General features: G+C 36.6%; 1 protein-coding gene across 2 annotated transcripts in view; it reads left to right on the forward strand.

Annotated features, from left to right (window-relative positions):
* Positions 1 to 15,651, forward strand: part of LOC149792524 (dynamin-binding protein-like) — a 115,965-nt gene that overhangs the window by 38,460 nt on the left and 61,854 nt on the right. For both annotated transcript variants that reach the window (XM_089971150.1, XM_089971151.1), the window contains exons 4-5: positions 7,976 to 8,055; positions 9,567 to 9,711. In XM_089971150.1, coding sequence (XP_089827276.1) covers positions 7,976 to 8,055; positions 9,567 to 9,711 — 225 coding nt within the window. The remainder of the gene's footprint in view (positions 1 to 7,975; positions 8,056 to 9,566; positions 9,712 to 15,651) is intronic.

Here is a 15,651-nt window from a genome sequence, read left to right on the forward strand (position 1 = left end):
ATATTGAGGTGTTATTATTTAATAATGAAATGGGATCTATGACCATATCCATGTTTTGAAAGAGAAGAGTGTGTGTGTGTGTATATATATATATATATATATATATATATATATATATATATATATATATATATATATATACCATTTCACAGCACCTTAGCAAATAAATGCTATGTGGTACCAATAAAAACCAAAATTCTGAAAATTTAAAAGTGAAGATTGGACACAAACATTTTAGGGAGATAAAACTATTCAAAAGAAATGTAAACATTAAGATCCAAATATGTTATATAGCAACATTCCCTCCAAAAACACAGTATATTATGTGAGGGGACAGTGATCGTCATCACATTAAAAACCCGAGTCTCACTGGATGGATGTCAGTACACTCAACACGTTATTTTTCGCTATCAGTAGACGCTGGCAGGATATGCAGTCTGATCAAGGTTCACAGATCGGGAAGTATGCACGAGTCAGGTGCAGTATGTGTGTCATATAATACTGTTGGCACAATGCCACCTCATCTTTACAATTTGTTCAACATGAGAGATGTCAATCTTGATGTTACAAAGCTCATCTAAGGAGTTTTCATTACACATATTTTGCCAAGATGCTGAATTATATCATATTTGAAGTGGGAGCTTCCATTTGGAAACATGTGACTGCAGATCATTTTTGGCTGATTTATCTTTCCCCTTAATTTATCTTTCCCCTTAATTTACCTTTTCCCTTATCTTTACCCTTAATACCACTGTGACTTGGCAGCTCTAACAGTTGAGAAAACATTTTCCATACTGTGTGAGCAAAATCGTATTTCTGTAAAATCGGGAATATTAATGGGTTGTCAGATATACGGTCTTACAAGGCTTTTAGTTTATTTGATGATTACATTTGGTTTTTTTGTGAAGGTTTCAGTGTAGTTCAAAGGTCTGATTATGGTGTAATTTCTGTGGTTTTATCTGATACCATATACACTCACTTATAAGTCCAGTCAAACTGCAGACAACAAAGATCCTGATCTGCCATATCATATTGCACCAATAGATCAGGGTTAGTGTTGTTTGTTCTACTGATTACTCCTAACATACTGCACAGACCCAGATCTGATGTTGCATTATGCGATTGTAGATCTGGGTCTGTGCAGTTTGCAGTTGGACTCATAAGCAAGTGTAGATGGTAACTGGCTTCACTGGTTTATACTGAAGTGTCTTATAGTGAGGGAGACCTGTACAAGTCTGCAGAAATACATGTACAGTACCTACCTTTTTACATGCATACACATCTGTGAATAGTATAGACACAAATCTGCCACAGAACATGGCACCAGCAGATCATTGTCTTCCCAGCTGCTTGAAGTTGAATTAATGGTGTAGGCCTTGATCTGTAAATTATTATACAGTACTAATCAAAGAATCCATGCTGTTTACAGTTTCTGTTCTGAATGCATTATAAAGAACTTGACCAGAGTGGTTTAACTACAGGTGTGCCGGTCATTTTCTTGTGGCTTGTGCTCATACAGATTTAGTTCTGTAATTATATTATAATTAATGTGTGTGTTTGTGTGTGTGTGTGCATGCACGAGTGTGTGCGTGTATGTGTGAACGTGCCATGAACTTGACATTTTGGGTCCATCTGGACCATGATGATGAAGATGTTGGACCACCATGAACTAGATTCTACTTGTGTTCTGGGGACCCCGAATGGTCTACCATTACAGATCACTGCCATCTCACCTATGTCTTTGTGGGTTTGAGTCTTGGGTTCAGCCAATATGGGTATGTGAGAAAGCTTGCCAGTAGCTTCTTGTGGGTCGGTGGTTCTTTCGGGGGTTTTTCTGAGTACTTCCTCCACCATTTATACTGGCCACCATGTATAGCCTATCTTGTGCTGAAAAATGGCATTAAACCCTACAACAACAGCAACAACAACTTGCATCTTGCTTGTTCTGTGTTGCAGGTAGAAGTGATAAATAGTTAGTTAATCAATGAAACTGTTGGGTTTTTTTAACTAGTCCTAACTACAAAGTCTCCTTCATGGTTAGATAATTCAGATTTTTCAGACTGCTTATAAATTTGTCATAAATGAATGAAATAACATGTTATATTTTTGTGCAACCCTACAGACTGTGACAGTTAATTTCAGACCACTCTCACCTTCACATGGCCTCTCCTTCATAGTTGGGTAAATTGGATCACTGTATATTATAATGTAGATCCTGCGTTTAATTGTGCTAACAGAAAAGGCTTTTTAAGGAATTTCAGTACATTCAGCAGTTGAAATATTAATCACCCATCCATTTGTCTGAACACAGCCTAAAAGATTAAAGAAGATACTCTGTCAAGGGATTACATTCAAGCCTTTTTATTCTGAAACCAACTGTCCATGAAAAATTATTGATTTTTCAGTGTGTTGAAGAATCCAAGTTTTATAAACACTTGCATATTCAGATCTAGTTTTCACTGGACTCACATCTGGCTGGAAAGAATTTATACTCAGAGATGTTGCTTTTATGATATATGTACAGTAGTTGACCTTTATGATATGTACACTAGTTGACCCTGATGATATGTACACTAGTTGACCTTTATGATATGTACACTAGTTGACCCTGATGATATGTACACTAGTTGACCTTTATGATATGTACACTAGTTGATCATAATCATTGTTGGTCAGAGATAACCACAAATGTAACAAATATTTGCTTGGTTTGTTGTTTCATTGGTTTAATAATTGGTACTCATTGCATTTAAACATGTTATTGGCTATATCACAATGTGTACATGGCATTAATTGTCTTTCCAGAGGAAACACGAAATGCAGTCGACCCAGGCTGTCCTGGGTGAGCATCAAATATGCAATCCTTGTATTATTACCCAAGTCTGTATCAGCTGAGTTACACTGTAGCTCCCAATGTGAACCTTTATCTGCTGGCACATTACATGTACCAGTATGTACGATTAGATTAAGGGAATGGAACATTGTAGTCAGTATGGTGTGCAGTTGAATGTATAATGTCATGATGTAAATTTGCTATGTAATAGAACTGTATTTGATGAGTTTTCGATCAGCTTGGTTAAAACTCACAGAGAATTTGTATTTGACCCTGAGGCAATGGGCTGAAGAAGATCTGTTTCTTAGAATGTATGTACAGTTAGAAAAATCAGAAACTAAGACTGTTTTTGCATTGACTTGACTATACCACTAGATGTAATTTTAAAATTCACAAAATTTGGCATTTGACCCAATAATATATTCTTGCTTCAGGTAGGAAGTGAGAGTTTATTTGATGAAAGCATACGTGTGACAGAACATAGAGGTCAGCTTTGGACGGATCATGAGATTTGAAAAATTGGATGACTTTAAATTAGGAGGATTTTGATCAGCCTGATTTTTAGTATACAAATGTACAAAAATGATAACTATTGAACAAATTTACTTTCTCTGTATTAAAATATCCACATCACATCACATCAGTCCTTCCACAGTTACTCATTACATCAGTCCTTCCACAGTTACTCATTACATCAGTCCTTCCACAGTTACTCATTACATCAGGCCTTCCACAGTTACTCATTACATCAGTCCTTCCAGTTAGTCATTACATCAGTCCTTCTACAGTTACTCATTACATCAGTCCTTTCACGGTTACTCATTACATAAGTCCTTTCACAGTTACCTCATCACATCAGTCCTTCCACAGTTACTCATTACATCAGTCCTTTCACAGTTACTCATTACATCAGTCCTTCCACAGTTACTCATTACATCAGTTCTTTTACAGTAACTCATTACATCAGTCCTTCCATAGTTACTCATTACATCAGTCCTGTCACAGTTACTTATTACATCATTCTTTCACGGTTACTCATCACATCAGTCCTTCCAGTTACTCATTACATCAGTCCTTTCACAGTTACCTCATCACATCAGTCCTTCCACAGTTATTCATTACATCAGTCCTTCCACATTAATTCACCTCATCACATTAGTCCTTTCAATGTAACTCATTTTATCACATTGGTCCTTTCACAATAATTCACCAATTAGTCCTTTCACATTATCTTATTTCATTACATCAGTCCATTCAAAGTAACTAGCCTCATTACAAAAGTACTTTCACAGTAACTTGTCTCATCACATCTGGCTTTTCACAGTAACTTGTCTCAACACATCAGGCTTTTCACAGTAACTTGTCTCATTACATCAAGCTTATCACAGTAACATGTCTCATCACATCAGGCTTTTCACAGTAACTTGTCTCATTACATCAGGCTTTTCACAGTAACTTGTCTCATCACATCAGACTTTTCACAGTAACTTGTCTCATCATATCAGGCTTTTCACAGTAACTTGTCTCATCACATCAGGCTTTTCACAGTAACTTGTCTCATTACATCAAGCTTATCACAGTAACTTATCTCATCACATCAGGCTTTTCACAGTAACTTGTCTCATTACATCAGGCTTTTCACAGTAACTTGTCTCATCACATCAGACTTTTCACAGTAACTTGTCTCATCACATCAGACTTTTCACAGTAACTTGTCTCATTACATCAGGCTTTTCACAGTAACTTGTCTCATCACATCAGGCTTTTCACAGTAACTTGTCTCATCACATCAGGCTTTTCACAGTAACTTGTCTCATCACATCAGGCTTTTCACAGTAACTTGTCTCATCACATCAGACTTTTCACAGTAACTTGTCTCATTACATCAGGCTTTTCACAGTAACTTGTCTCATTACATCAGGCTTTTCACAGTAACTTGTCTCATTACATCAGGCTTTTCACAGTAACTTGTCTCATCACATCAGACTTTTCACAGTAACTTGTCTCATCACATCAGACTTTTCACAGTAACTTGTCTCATCACATCAGGCTTTTCACAGTAACTTGTCTCATCACATCAGACTTTTCACAGTAACTTGTCTCATCATATCAGGCTTTTCGCAGTAACTTGTCTCATCATATCAGGCTTTTCACAGTAACTTGTCTCATCACTTCAGGCTTTTCACAGTAACTTGTCTCATCATATCAGGCTTTTCGCAGTAACTTGTCTCATCACATCAGGCTTTTCACAGTAACTTGTCTCATCATATCAGGCTTTTCACAGTAACTTGTCTCATCACATCAGGCTTTTCACAATAACTCATCTCATTACATCAGTCCTTTCATGGTAACTATGCTTTTCACAGTTTAGACTGCTCCAGTGGTCTAAGTGGTTAGAGCTTCTGCCTTGAATGTGGGAGATTGCAGGTTTGAACCCTGGCTGAGTCATACCAAAGACTTATAAAAATGGTACTTATAGCAGCCTCACTTGGCTGTCAGCATTAAGAGGTTGGTATTAGGACTGGTCAGCCTGGTGTTAGGATACCGGTAATGTGACTGGGTGGGACATCATGCTACAAGTCTGTATCATGATGACCCAGTGCTAGACATCACCATAAACTGCCACACTGCAGACATTGTAGCGATATGACTGATTTTTTTTTTAAAGCTATGTTAAAAATCCAACACACACACACACTTTTCACAGTTTCATCACATCAGGACTGCTTATGATTCTTGCTGCCTGGGTCGAATTTGGGGAGTTCTTGTTAAACTTGATTTTACAGGAATGGTAGATAGCATACTCATCTCCCATTTAAAATCAATTCAAATAATGAAGTTTTTGTTTTCAACCATTACTGAATATCGTGATATTTTGGGTTTTTTAGATGTTGGAATTTTAGCTTTGAGAGATAACGCACACTTACCGTATATACTTGCTTATCAGTCAAATCAAACTGCAAACAACAAATAGCCCGATCAGCTGTAGCATAATGCACATGCAGATCAGGGCCTGTGGTTGTTCTAGTAATTATTCCTGACAAACTGCACAGAAACAGATCTGCTGGTGCATTATGCGATGACAGATCTGAGTCTGTGCAGTTTGCAGTTGGACTTGACTTGTAAATGACTATATCAGGTAGATATCTTAACAAACTGTAAATACTGAAGTTAAACCAATCTGTTGTATGTCACCTGAGCTCGGTAATCAAATGACATAATACATTGATTATTTCTAGGTTATTGCCTGTCGATTTAGCAGTTAAAGTCAACATTGAAGGTTAAGCCACTTCACAGTCAAATGACCAAAGGAAGTCTTTACATTTAATATACTACATTAAAATCAAGGTAAGGGGGAGAAAAAAAATGGAAAAATTTCTCTTCAGAAATTTTAAATAATAAATACGAAAAGCAGATTTCAATGAATGATCAATGGAACCGGGAGATACCCTTCTTATCTCAGAAAGTACACTCTCCCAGCCATGAGGATGACATACATGTACGTAAATGGTTACAGCGTTGATGAGACTGCTGCAAATGTCAGATTATTTCAATGGTTTGGTGGTTTAAGCATTATTTTTGGATAGACTGTGCTGCTAGTTGCCGCAGAGAGAAAGCTTTTCATACCAACAAATGTAACATTGGGAGTAGTAATGAATGTTAGCTCAAATAATTCAGAGCTGTGTGGGATTTCGAAGATTGATGCCAAGGGTTACATTTCTTTTAAAATTTCGAGCTCAGTGTATAGACAACTGTAGACACCAACTTTTTAAACTTAGCGCTCATTTTACAGAAAACTATAGACACCAACTTTCCATGACTCTATGAATTGTATCTTTGTTTTTTTTAAAATTTTTTAAAGAAACAACACATACATATTTACATACAGCAATTCAAAATACATGCCACAAGAATCAAGAAAATTTAGTTACAAAAGTATAAGTTCAGAGAACTTTTTAAAACTTTGAAATCATAGAAACTTGACATTTATATGCCCCATTACAACAGCAGTAGGGACATATACAGTGTTGTCCTTGTCTGTCAGTCTGTCCATATATCTTTCCATTTGTCTGTCCTCTGTCACACCTTGTTAAGGTTTGTGTTTATTTTGTAGCAGGCACAGCAGTGGGGCATTTGTGTTCCATGAAGACCCTTCTAGTTGATTGTGTTGGGGCATTTATATTCCACACAGATATCTCTAGCTCATTGTGTTGTAACTGTGTTTAGGGCATTTGTGTTCTTCACAGATATCTCTAGTCCATTGTGTTGTAACTATGTTTAGGGCATTTATGTTCCACACAGATATCTCTAGCTCATTGTGTTGTAACTATGTTTAGGGCATTTGTGTTCTACACAGATATCTCTAGCTCATTGTGTTGTAACTTTGGTGGCGCATTTGTGTTCTACACAGATATCTCTAGCTCATTGTGTTGTAACTGGTGGGGCATTTGTGTTCTACACAGATATCTCTAGCTCATTGTGTTGTAACTTTGGTGGGGCATTTGTGTTCTACACAGATATCTCTAGCTCATTGTGTTGTAACTTTGGTGGGGCATTTGTGTTCCATACAGATTTTTCTTGCTTATTATGTTGTAACTATGGTGGGACGTTTGTTTTCTGTGAAGACATTTCTAATTTATGGTCAGGCATTTGTGATCCAAGAAGGGGTTTATAATTTATTGTATAGTATATATTGTAATAAACTAAACACATCTTCATGGAATATAAATGCCCCACAATATGCGGGGCATTTATATTCCATGAAGATGTGTTTAGTTTATTGAGTGGTAACTATGGTATAGCATTTGTATTCCATGAAGACATTTCTAGTTTATTGAATGGTAAATATATCACATGTTCAAAGTTGTCGGAGACAAATGAGAGAAATCGATGTGTTTTGGGATATACTTTTGAACCAAATGCATTTTATAGATGCTTGAACCCTAGATTCATCTTTTTATAAACAATTTCTGCTCGTGTTTCATGAAAATATAGAAAACAATAAAGAAATATTGAAATTTGTTAAACAGCAGGGACTGGGACTCGGTCTAGGAGTGGTGATGGTGGCAGCATACAAGTCAAACAGCATTCCAGGAGATAATAATATTCATTCACACGTCATCAATTTTTCTTTGTTAACAGATCTAACCGATCAGACTTCAGATCCAGAGGCGGTACAAGAGCTTAAGAGAAGGATAGAAGAAATGGAGCAGGATCTTGAGGTATTGCAGTATTTCTCTCATGTTAAACTCAGAGGCCAGACTCATAAGTTTATTATCCAACAAATAAATCTGTAGTAAATATTTGACAAAACTGTTTTAAAAAGGGGTAGACTTACACAGGGGTGGCCCTAGAATAGCTTCCAGCAACTGGCACCCTAGGCAAACCATGAAATTTAAACACACCCCACCAGATAATTTCTCCCTAAATTTGGTGGCCTAGGCAACTGCCTAGTTGTCCTGTATGGATGGGCCACCCCTGGACTTACTATTATGTATGGGATACTCATTGGATAAATACGGTATATTCTTACCTATGCTGGCAAATAGTGAGATGGATATATCTCGTTTCTTATCGTGATAGTGGACATGTCAGCAATCTTGAGATTTTATTCAGCTTGAGTCTGTCATCAAGTGTAGGCTTGTCATTGAATAAGCATGGTATTTTCTCACCTGTGTTGTGAAATAGTGAGAGATATTGTTTTTCTCAAGATGATGGTCCTGTCAACAGTGTTGAGATTTTGTTTAGCATGAGTCTGTCTTTAAGTATGGGCTTATCTTTGAATAAATATGTAGGTAAAACCCGTTATAAATGCCATGCTCAGGATCCAAAGAATAACAACACGATATAAACAAAATCACATTAACAAATTTTTCAAAAAACTTCCCCATAGAAAATGTGCATTGTAATTTCAACATCATAAGTTTTAACTAACCTCATGAACATATATCATTTGTTTTGTTCGCCGGGTTTCATCAGACATCTAATATACTTCAGAAACAGTGCATGGTGAACTTAAGACAACATTAAACACAATGCTGGGATTAAAAATCTGCTTGGGATACGAATAATCGGCTTTTCCAAGAGCATGTATTTAGGATGTTAAAAAGAGAGGTCACCTTAAATTAAAAAATGGAAGCCATGCTGCCATCACATTATAACAAATTGCATTATAATGAATCACATGATAACAAATCGCATTATAACAAATCGCGTTATAACTGATTTTACCTGTAGTAATATCTCATCTGTGCTGGCAAACTGAGACAGAAGAAATGCATTTCTCATGTTGATGGCGTTCATGTCAACAACGTTAAAGATTTTGAGTTTAAATTTCTTGACAATCATCTGACATGAATTCTACCACTATTTTGTTGGCAGTCAGTTGTTTCAGATAGTGGTTTATAAAGTTAACCTCCTACAAATCCACTCATTTTGCTTCTCAAATAAATGGTTGTCATGGAAATAATTTTCATCATGTATATTTTGTATATTAGCATCTAATACATATAACCTCTTTTGGATTTGCACATTTGACCTTTAGAGTGGCTGCCTTGTGAAGGGTACAGAAAGGTATGGATAAACTATTACAAAAATACCACCTATGGTCGCAGGGGGAGGTGTCTCTTAAGAGCAAGCTGCAAAAAAAAAAGACTATATTTACAGTTTTTTGTTTGCTGCATTTCATAGTTTTTATCGGTCACAATTGTTAAACTTTTGTTGTCTTCTTCAGCAATGTAAGAAATCCAAACAGGAGTTGGAGAAGAGAATGATGAACATGAATGAGGGGGAGGAGAATCCTGCAGAAATCCATGATAACCTTCAGTTTTATGAAGATAACATCCAGGGTGTCACACAAGAGCTCAAGACGCTTAAAGGTGAATAAATAGTTTCTATTCAAACAAGAACGTAATTGAGCCACGATTAAATGTTTTATTTTGTGGATTGTTGATGTCTGTCCATCCATGCCTCTGCCAGGAACATGCTAACACTGAAGTTTGCACTTTGGTCATGTTGTCAGATACTATTGCACGTAAAGTCACATGATTTGACACACAGATTTTTCATGAGGAATACTACAATGATTAGTAAAACCTAGGTCACTGATCTCTATTTCATGGTTCAGTCATTTGTGCATACCTTTGCATTATTCTCATATTATTTTGGTTAGGGTTTGCATTCTTGCACTGTTGCATGTAGGGTCATGTAACTTGGGATAAAGATACATCATGAGGCAGGGTCTATTCTAGAAATGAGCATTTCAAAGCAGGGGTGATACCCAATCCTCTGTTTGAAAAAATGGGTTGACTTTTTTAAATATAGAAGAATTTAACAAAGAAATAAATGATGCATGAAAATGTTTGCATTTGGTTCATTTTTTGGCTGGATTCTTTGAGAAATTAGTGTCATTGACGAATTGCATATCTTAGAATAGAACCAGATGATGAGTTTCCACCCTTTAGTCAAACTAGGTCACCTTGAATTACATGTATATTAATCATGAAGAATATTACACTCTTAAGTCAAGGCTTGGTTACAGTGACCTGTATCTCACACTCTAGTGACATGCGTTAACTTAGGTTCTCAGACATTGTTATATCACTTGGTATGTAGATATAGCATGAGAAGAACTACACTCTTCAGCCAGAACTTGTATGTGACCTATATTTCATGCTCCACTGATCTGCATTAACCCTGCAGTTTAAGTTATATCATACTCTCTTAAGCTGAGTATTTATATCAGACTCTCTTACAGCTGAGTATCTCTTACAGCTGGGTATTTATATCAGACTCTTGCAGCTAAATATTTATATCAGACTCTCTTACAGCTGAGAATTATATCATAACCTCGTACAGCCAAGCATGTATATCTGACTCTTACAGCTGAGTATTTATTTCAGACTCTCTTGCAACTGAGTATTTATATCAGAATCTCTTATAGCTGAGTATATATCAGACTCTCTTGCAGCTGAGTAGTTGTATCAGACTCTGTTACAGCTGAATATTTATATCAGACTCTCTTACAGTTGAGTATTTATATCAGACTCTCTTACAGCTGAGTATTTATATCAGACTCTCTTACAGTTGAGTATTTATATCAGACTCTGTTACAGATGGGTATTTATGTCAGACTGTTGCAGCTAAGTATTTATCTCAGACTATGTTACAGCTGAGCATTATATCATAATCTTGTACAGCCAAGCATTTATATCAGACTCTTACAGCTGAGTATTTATATCAGACTCTCTTGCAGTTGAGTATTTGTATCAGAATCTCTTATAGCTGAATATTTATATCAGACTCTCTTACAGTTGAGTATTATTGAGTATTTATATCAGACTCTTACAGCTGAGTATTTATATCACTCTATTACAGTCAAGTATTTATATCAGACTCTTGCAGCTAAGTATTTATATCAGACTCTGTTACAGCTGAGTATTATATCATAATCTTGTACAGCCAAGCATTTATATCAGACTCTTACAGCTGATTATTTATACCAGTCTCTCTTGCAACCGAGTATTTCTATCAGAATCTCTTATAGCAGAGTATTTATATCAGACTCTCTTGCAGGCTAGTAGTTATATCAGACTCTGTTACAGCTGAGTATTTATATCAGAATCTCTTACAACTAATTATTTATAAAATATGCTGTTACAGCTGAGTATTTACAATAGCCACTCGTACAGCTGAGTGTTTATATCAGACTCTCTTACAGCCGAGTATTTATATCTCTCTTACAGATGATTATTTATGTCAGACTCTCTTACAGCTGAGTAAATTTTTACTTAGGATATATGGCAATAAGTACTACTCCATTTAGACAAAAGCAAAGCATTGCAAGGGTTTTGTTCTTTTCTACATTAGCAAATAACAAGAAAAAGTAATACTTTTCTGGTCCCATTGATGTGGGTGTTGACAACACTTCCGTTCCCATTGATGTGTGTTGACAACACTTGTAAGATTTTGAGTGTAAGTTTATTTTGTTACAATAACATATCACAGTATGCAGGTATGAATTATCATTCAAACCCTTCTTGAAAGTGATAGACTGAACTGTTCTTACCTGTAAATGCTACCTTCATAGTTATGTTACTTGGTATGTGTATGCATGATGAAGACCATTACAGTCATCAGTCAAAACTAGGTCACTGATTTATCAATAAAAGAGATTATGATTTTTATAAATTCTAGTTTTCATTTTAAAAAAATATTGCAAGGGAGGAGCATCTTGATTTGGTCCTGTCTGTCTTGAGAATTGTTTTACCAAGATTGCATACTTATCATTATTGACATTTTACATTACCTGATTAGATTTTGAGGCCATTACAGTAATTGCTCAGTTTTTACACATTTGGTTAGTAATTAATTTGGAAATATTGGACTAAAATCTTGTCAGCATGATTAAGCTAGGCCCTAAGGACAAATACAATTACATATTCATCTATCTTTTCATATATAGATATTCAACCATTACAGCAATTTTTTTTACTTCAATTTTTAGGTCAATATAGAAAAGGTTAATGAAGTTCGTAAAATCTCGTGCTTATGAAACTATTTTATTTTAGACTGTTCAAAATCTAGTGTATCTACCTTATGAATGTCACCACGCTATTGCAGAGGTAAAATGTTTTAATAAAAAGAAAGTATAAGCAGATTGCAAAAATGGTTGTTGTATCACCAGGTTGGTTTGTTCACTGCTTAAGCATCAGAAATGTCTGTGTAGTAAGTTAATAGTTTATAATGTTTGGCATAGAAGTATCATAATCACAAATTTACATAATTTACTTGAGAGACCCAAGGTGGCTGAGTGGTCAACAGTACTCCCCTTGCCAGACACTGCCACTTCACCTCCATCCACATGGGTTCAATTCTCGGGCTCAGCCATTGTGGGTATGTGAGAAGGCTTGTCAGTAGCTTCCTCTTGGTAGGTGATTCTTACCAGGTTGTTTTTCCATTAGTTATACTGGTCGCCATGTGTGGCCTGTATTGTGCTGAAAATTGTCATTAAGCCTAAAACAAGAACGATGACTTTATTTGCTGTATGGAATTTGCTGGTGTTTGGATTATGCCCTGGCACAGCAGTTGCAAAAAAATGATCAGCAGAATCCTTGTTTCTCCATCAAAGTACATTTCCCAATCTTGTTAATGTTAGAATTACTGCCTCAAATCCAGCATTCCCTGAAAGACAGAAATAGATTTCCTTCTAAATATATTATTGATGATGGGAAGTAACTCTTACTTATTAACTGCCCTTGCATCCCAGATGTACCAGTTTAAACTTTAGCTTGCAACTGGGAACAGTGCCTCTGAAGAATCTGTTGCAATTTATATTATATTCCATCATTTATTTCAGTGGCATTGTGAGTCATGTGAGTCAAAACATTGATATATCTTATGTTTACAACATTTGCATTTTTCCCCATGAATTTATGCATATTTATACTATTTTGTATGCATCATTCTTGTCAACACCAGAGTAATGTATTGTGCTCCTAAACGTTTGTTATTTTTTTGCACTTCTTATGTCATCTCAGTATTGCAAGTATGCCTGTTTGAACAATTTGCGTATATGTTGTAAGCTTTTGCTTGTTTTTTATTCTCTCTTTCATTACAGACATGTCATTAAAGTACAAGAAGTGCAGACACTTTAAAGTTGTGGAAGACAGCCATGAGACATGCCTAGTTTGCACAAAATACTCTTCCTCATACCCATGTAGCATGTGTTCACTAATGGCAGAAGATATAGTGTCCAGCTTCCTGAAAAGGCAAATAAAACACTGCTGAAAAAAGAGCATGCTCTAAATCTTCCAAACACATAGTATTACATATTGATCCAAATTTTGGAATCATTAACCATTTGTATTGGGGACTTTAAGATGGTGCACCCACCTCCCATGAAGAACAGTGCCTGCAGCAGTAATCACATCAGATTTAGTCAAAGCCATGGCAAGTGGTTCCACTCAAGTGATATTGAAAGCATGTATGATACTCATACTACAGCAAGCTCTATTGTATAGGATGTCAACCAAAATTGGCAGCCTGCTGGGTACTGGGTACAAGCCCCACCTGTGCATGAAATTAAAAATATTGAAGCTGCACATGCAGGATTACCTACTGAAGCAGGATGCAAGTCAAATATCAATGTGGCCCCGGATGATGACCAACCAGTCCAGCTATCTGGGAAAAGTAGTGTACAGTTTTGGCAGGCATGAAGCTGTCATATTAGACTAGTGAAAAACTTATCTTTCAACATTTCCAACATCAGCTGTGTCCAACACCCAGGAGATTGCCTAGACCAGCCAGCCAACCAACTGAATGGACAATATCCATGATATCAGAACATAGTGAACCAGCATCACATTTTGGAGTAATGCAGCTAGCCATCTAGCACGGCCCAACTAACCATGCCAGACTTGCATTCCACATCCAGACCACACTCCATGCTGGATACAACTCAGTCATCTCTAGTAGCATATCTAACAGGTAGGCAGGCCGATGATTAAGTGTTTTTATCATCGCCATATGGAATGCTATACCCCTCAACAAAGGCATTCAGTTCACCAGTCAGTAAAGACAACATAGAGTTGCGTGATCATTTCCATAAAACCATTAAAAGGGCAGAATTTTGTTTCAAGGCAACACTTAAAGAAATATACAGAATTTTACCTCAGTCAGAATGCTCTCCTCGATCTGTAGTGAACACTACAAGGTCATGGTTTTGGTGGAGGTGGATGATGATGATGAATATCCATCCTTCAGAATTTTGCAACAGTTATCAAAGACTGCAAGAATTAATGGGCATTTTGGATAAATTTCACAGCCCTGGTAATTTTAATGCCTTTTTAGGGGAATCATTTGCAGGCAACTTTCTCACTGCATTGATACAAATCACATATCAATGTTTATCATTCATTTGTATCTTGCCTTAACAAGGATATTACTGCCATCAACATGTCTACTGTACTGTGTTTCAAAGTGGACAGTCATGTGTTTAATGCCATGTCTGAATTGGTTTGGAACTTCATATCAGGTTCCTCTGTATTTGACCTGGCACCTCAAGTGATCTTTCACCTATCAGAGAAGACCAGAAGTGACCATGCCTGGGATTTTATAGGCTGTAGCAACAAGGTAGTCAAAAGGCTTCTACCACATGATGGTGTTTGCCCTAATGGCCACTTGTAACATAAACTTGATAAGAAGAAATGCATTGCTATGGTCTTCTAGAACTCCGTCATGTGGCAACTCTGTGCTCCCTTACCTTTGGTTATTCCCTTCTGCTTTGGGAACATATTAAGGAAATGAGAAAGCAGTTAGCACAGGAGTTGCTCTTTCAGCTCAGTGCATAAGATCCTATCACTAAATGACCCTTCAAGGCTTCAAAAAGGGGCTCCAGATCTTGTTCACCTAGCCCCTCCACTTTTGTTGACCTTCTTCATAACTGAGATCCCCAATGATCCCAAAAGGGCAGACATTTTACAGAAGGAAATTTAAATTTAGCTCATAAAGCAAGCAGTTGGGGCAGTTAGAAAACCTGACTCCCCAGGGTTATATTCCATAATTCTTATGGTTACTAAAACATATGGGAAATTGAGACCTGTCATAGACCTGAGCAGACTCGATCAGTTTATTGCTGCCCTGAAATTCAAAATGGAGACAGCAAGGTTCAACTGTCTTTTTGTGTATTGCAAGAAATATGCAATCAGTCTAGACCTGCACATCACATTATCAATCCCTCCCACCCTTTTCCACAAATGCAAGCAGCCCATTACAGGTGCTGCTTAATTGTTTACATCCTGGTCTCCTAGTGGGAACAA

Source organism: Sinohyriopsis cumingii, chromosome 9 (genome assembly GCF_028554795.1).
Source record: "Sinohyriopsis cumingii isolate HCF-2022 chromosome 9, ASM2855479v2, whole genome shotgun sequence".
Classification (NCBI taxonomy): Eukaryota; Metazoa; Mollusca; class Bivalvia; order Unionida; family Unionidae; genus Sinohyriopsis; species Sinohyriopsis cumingii.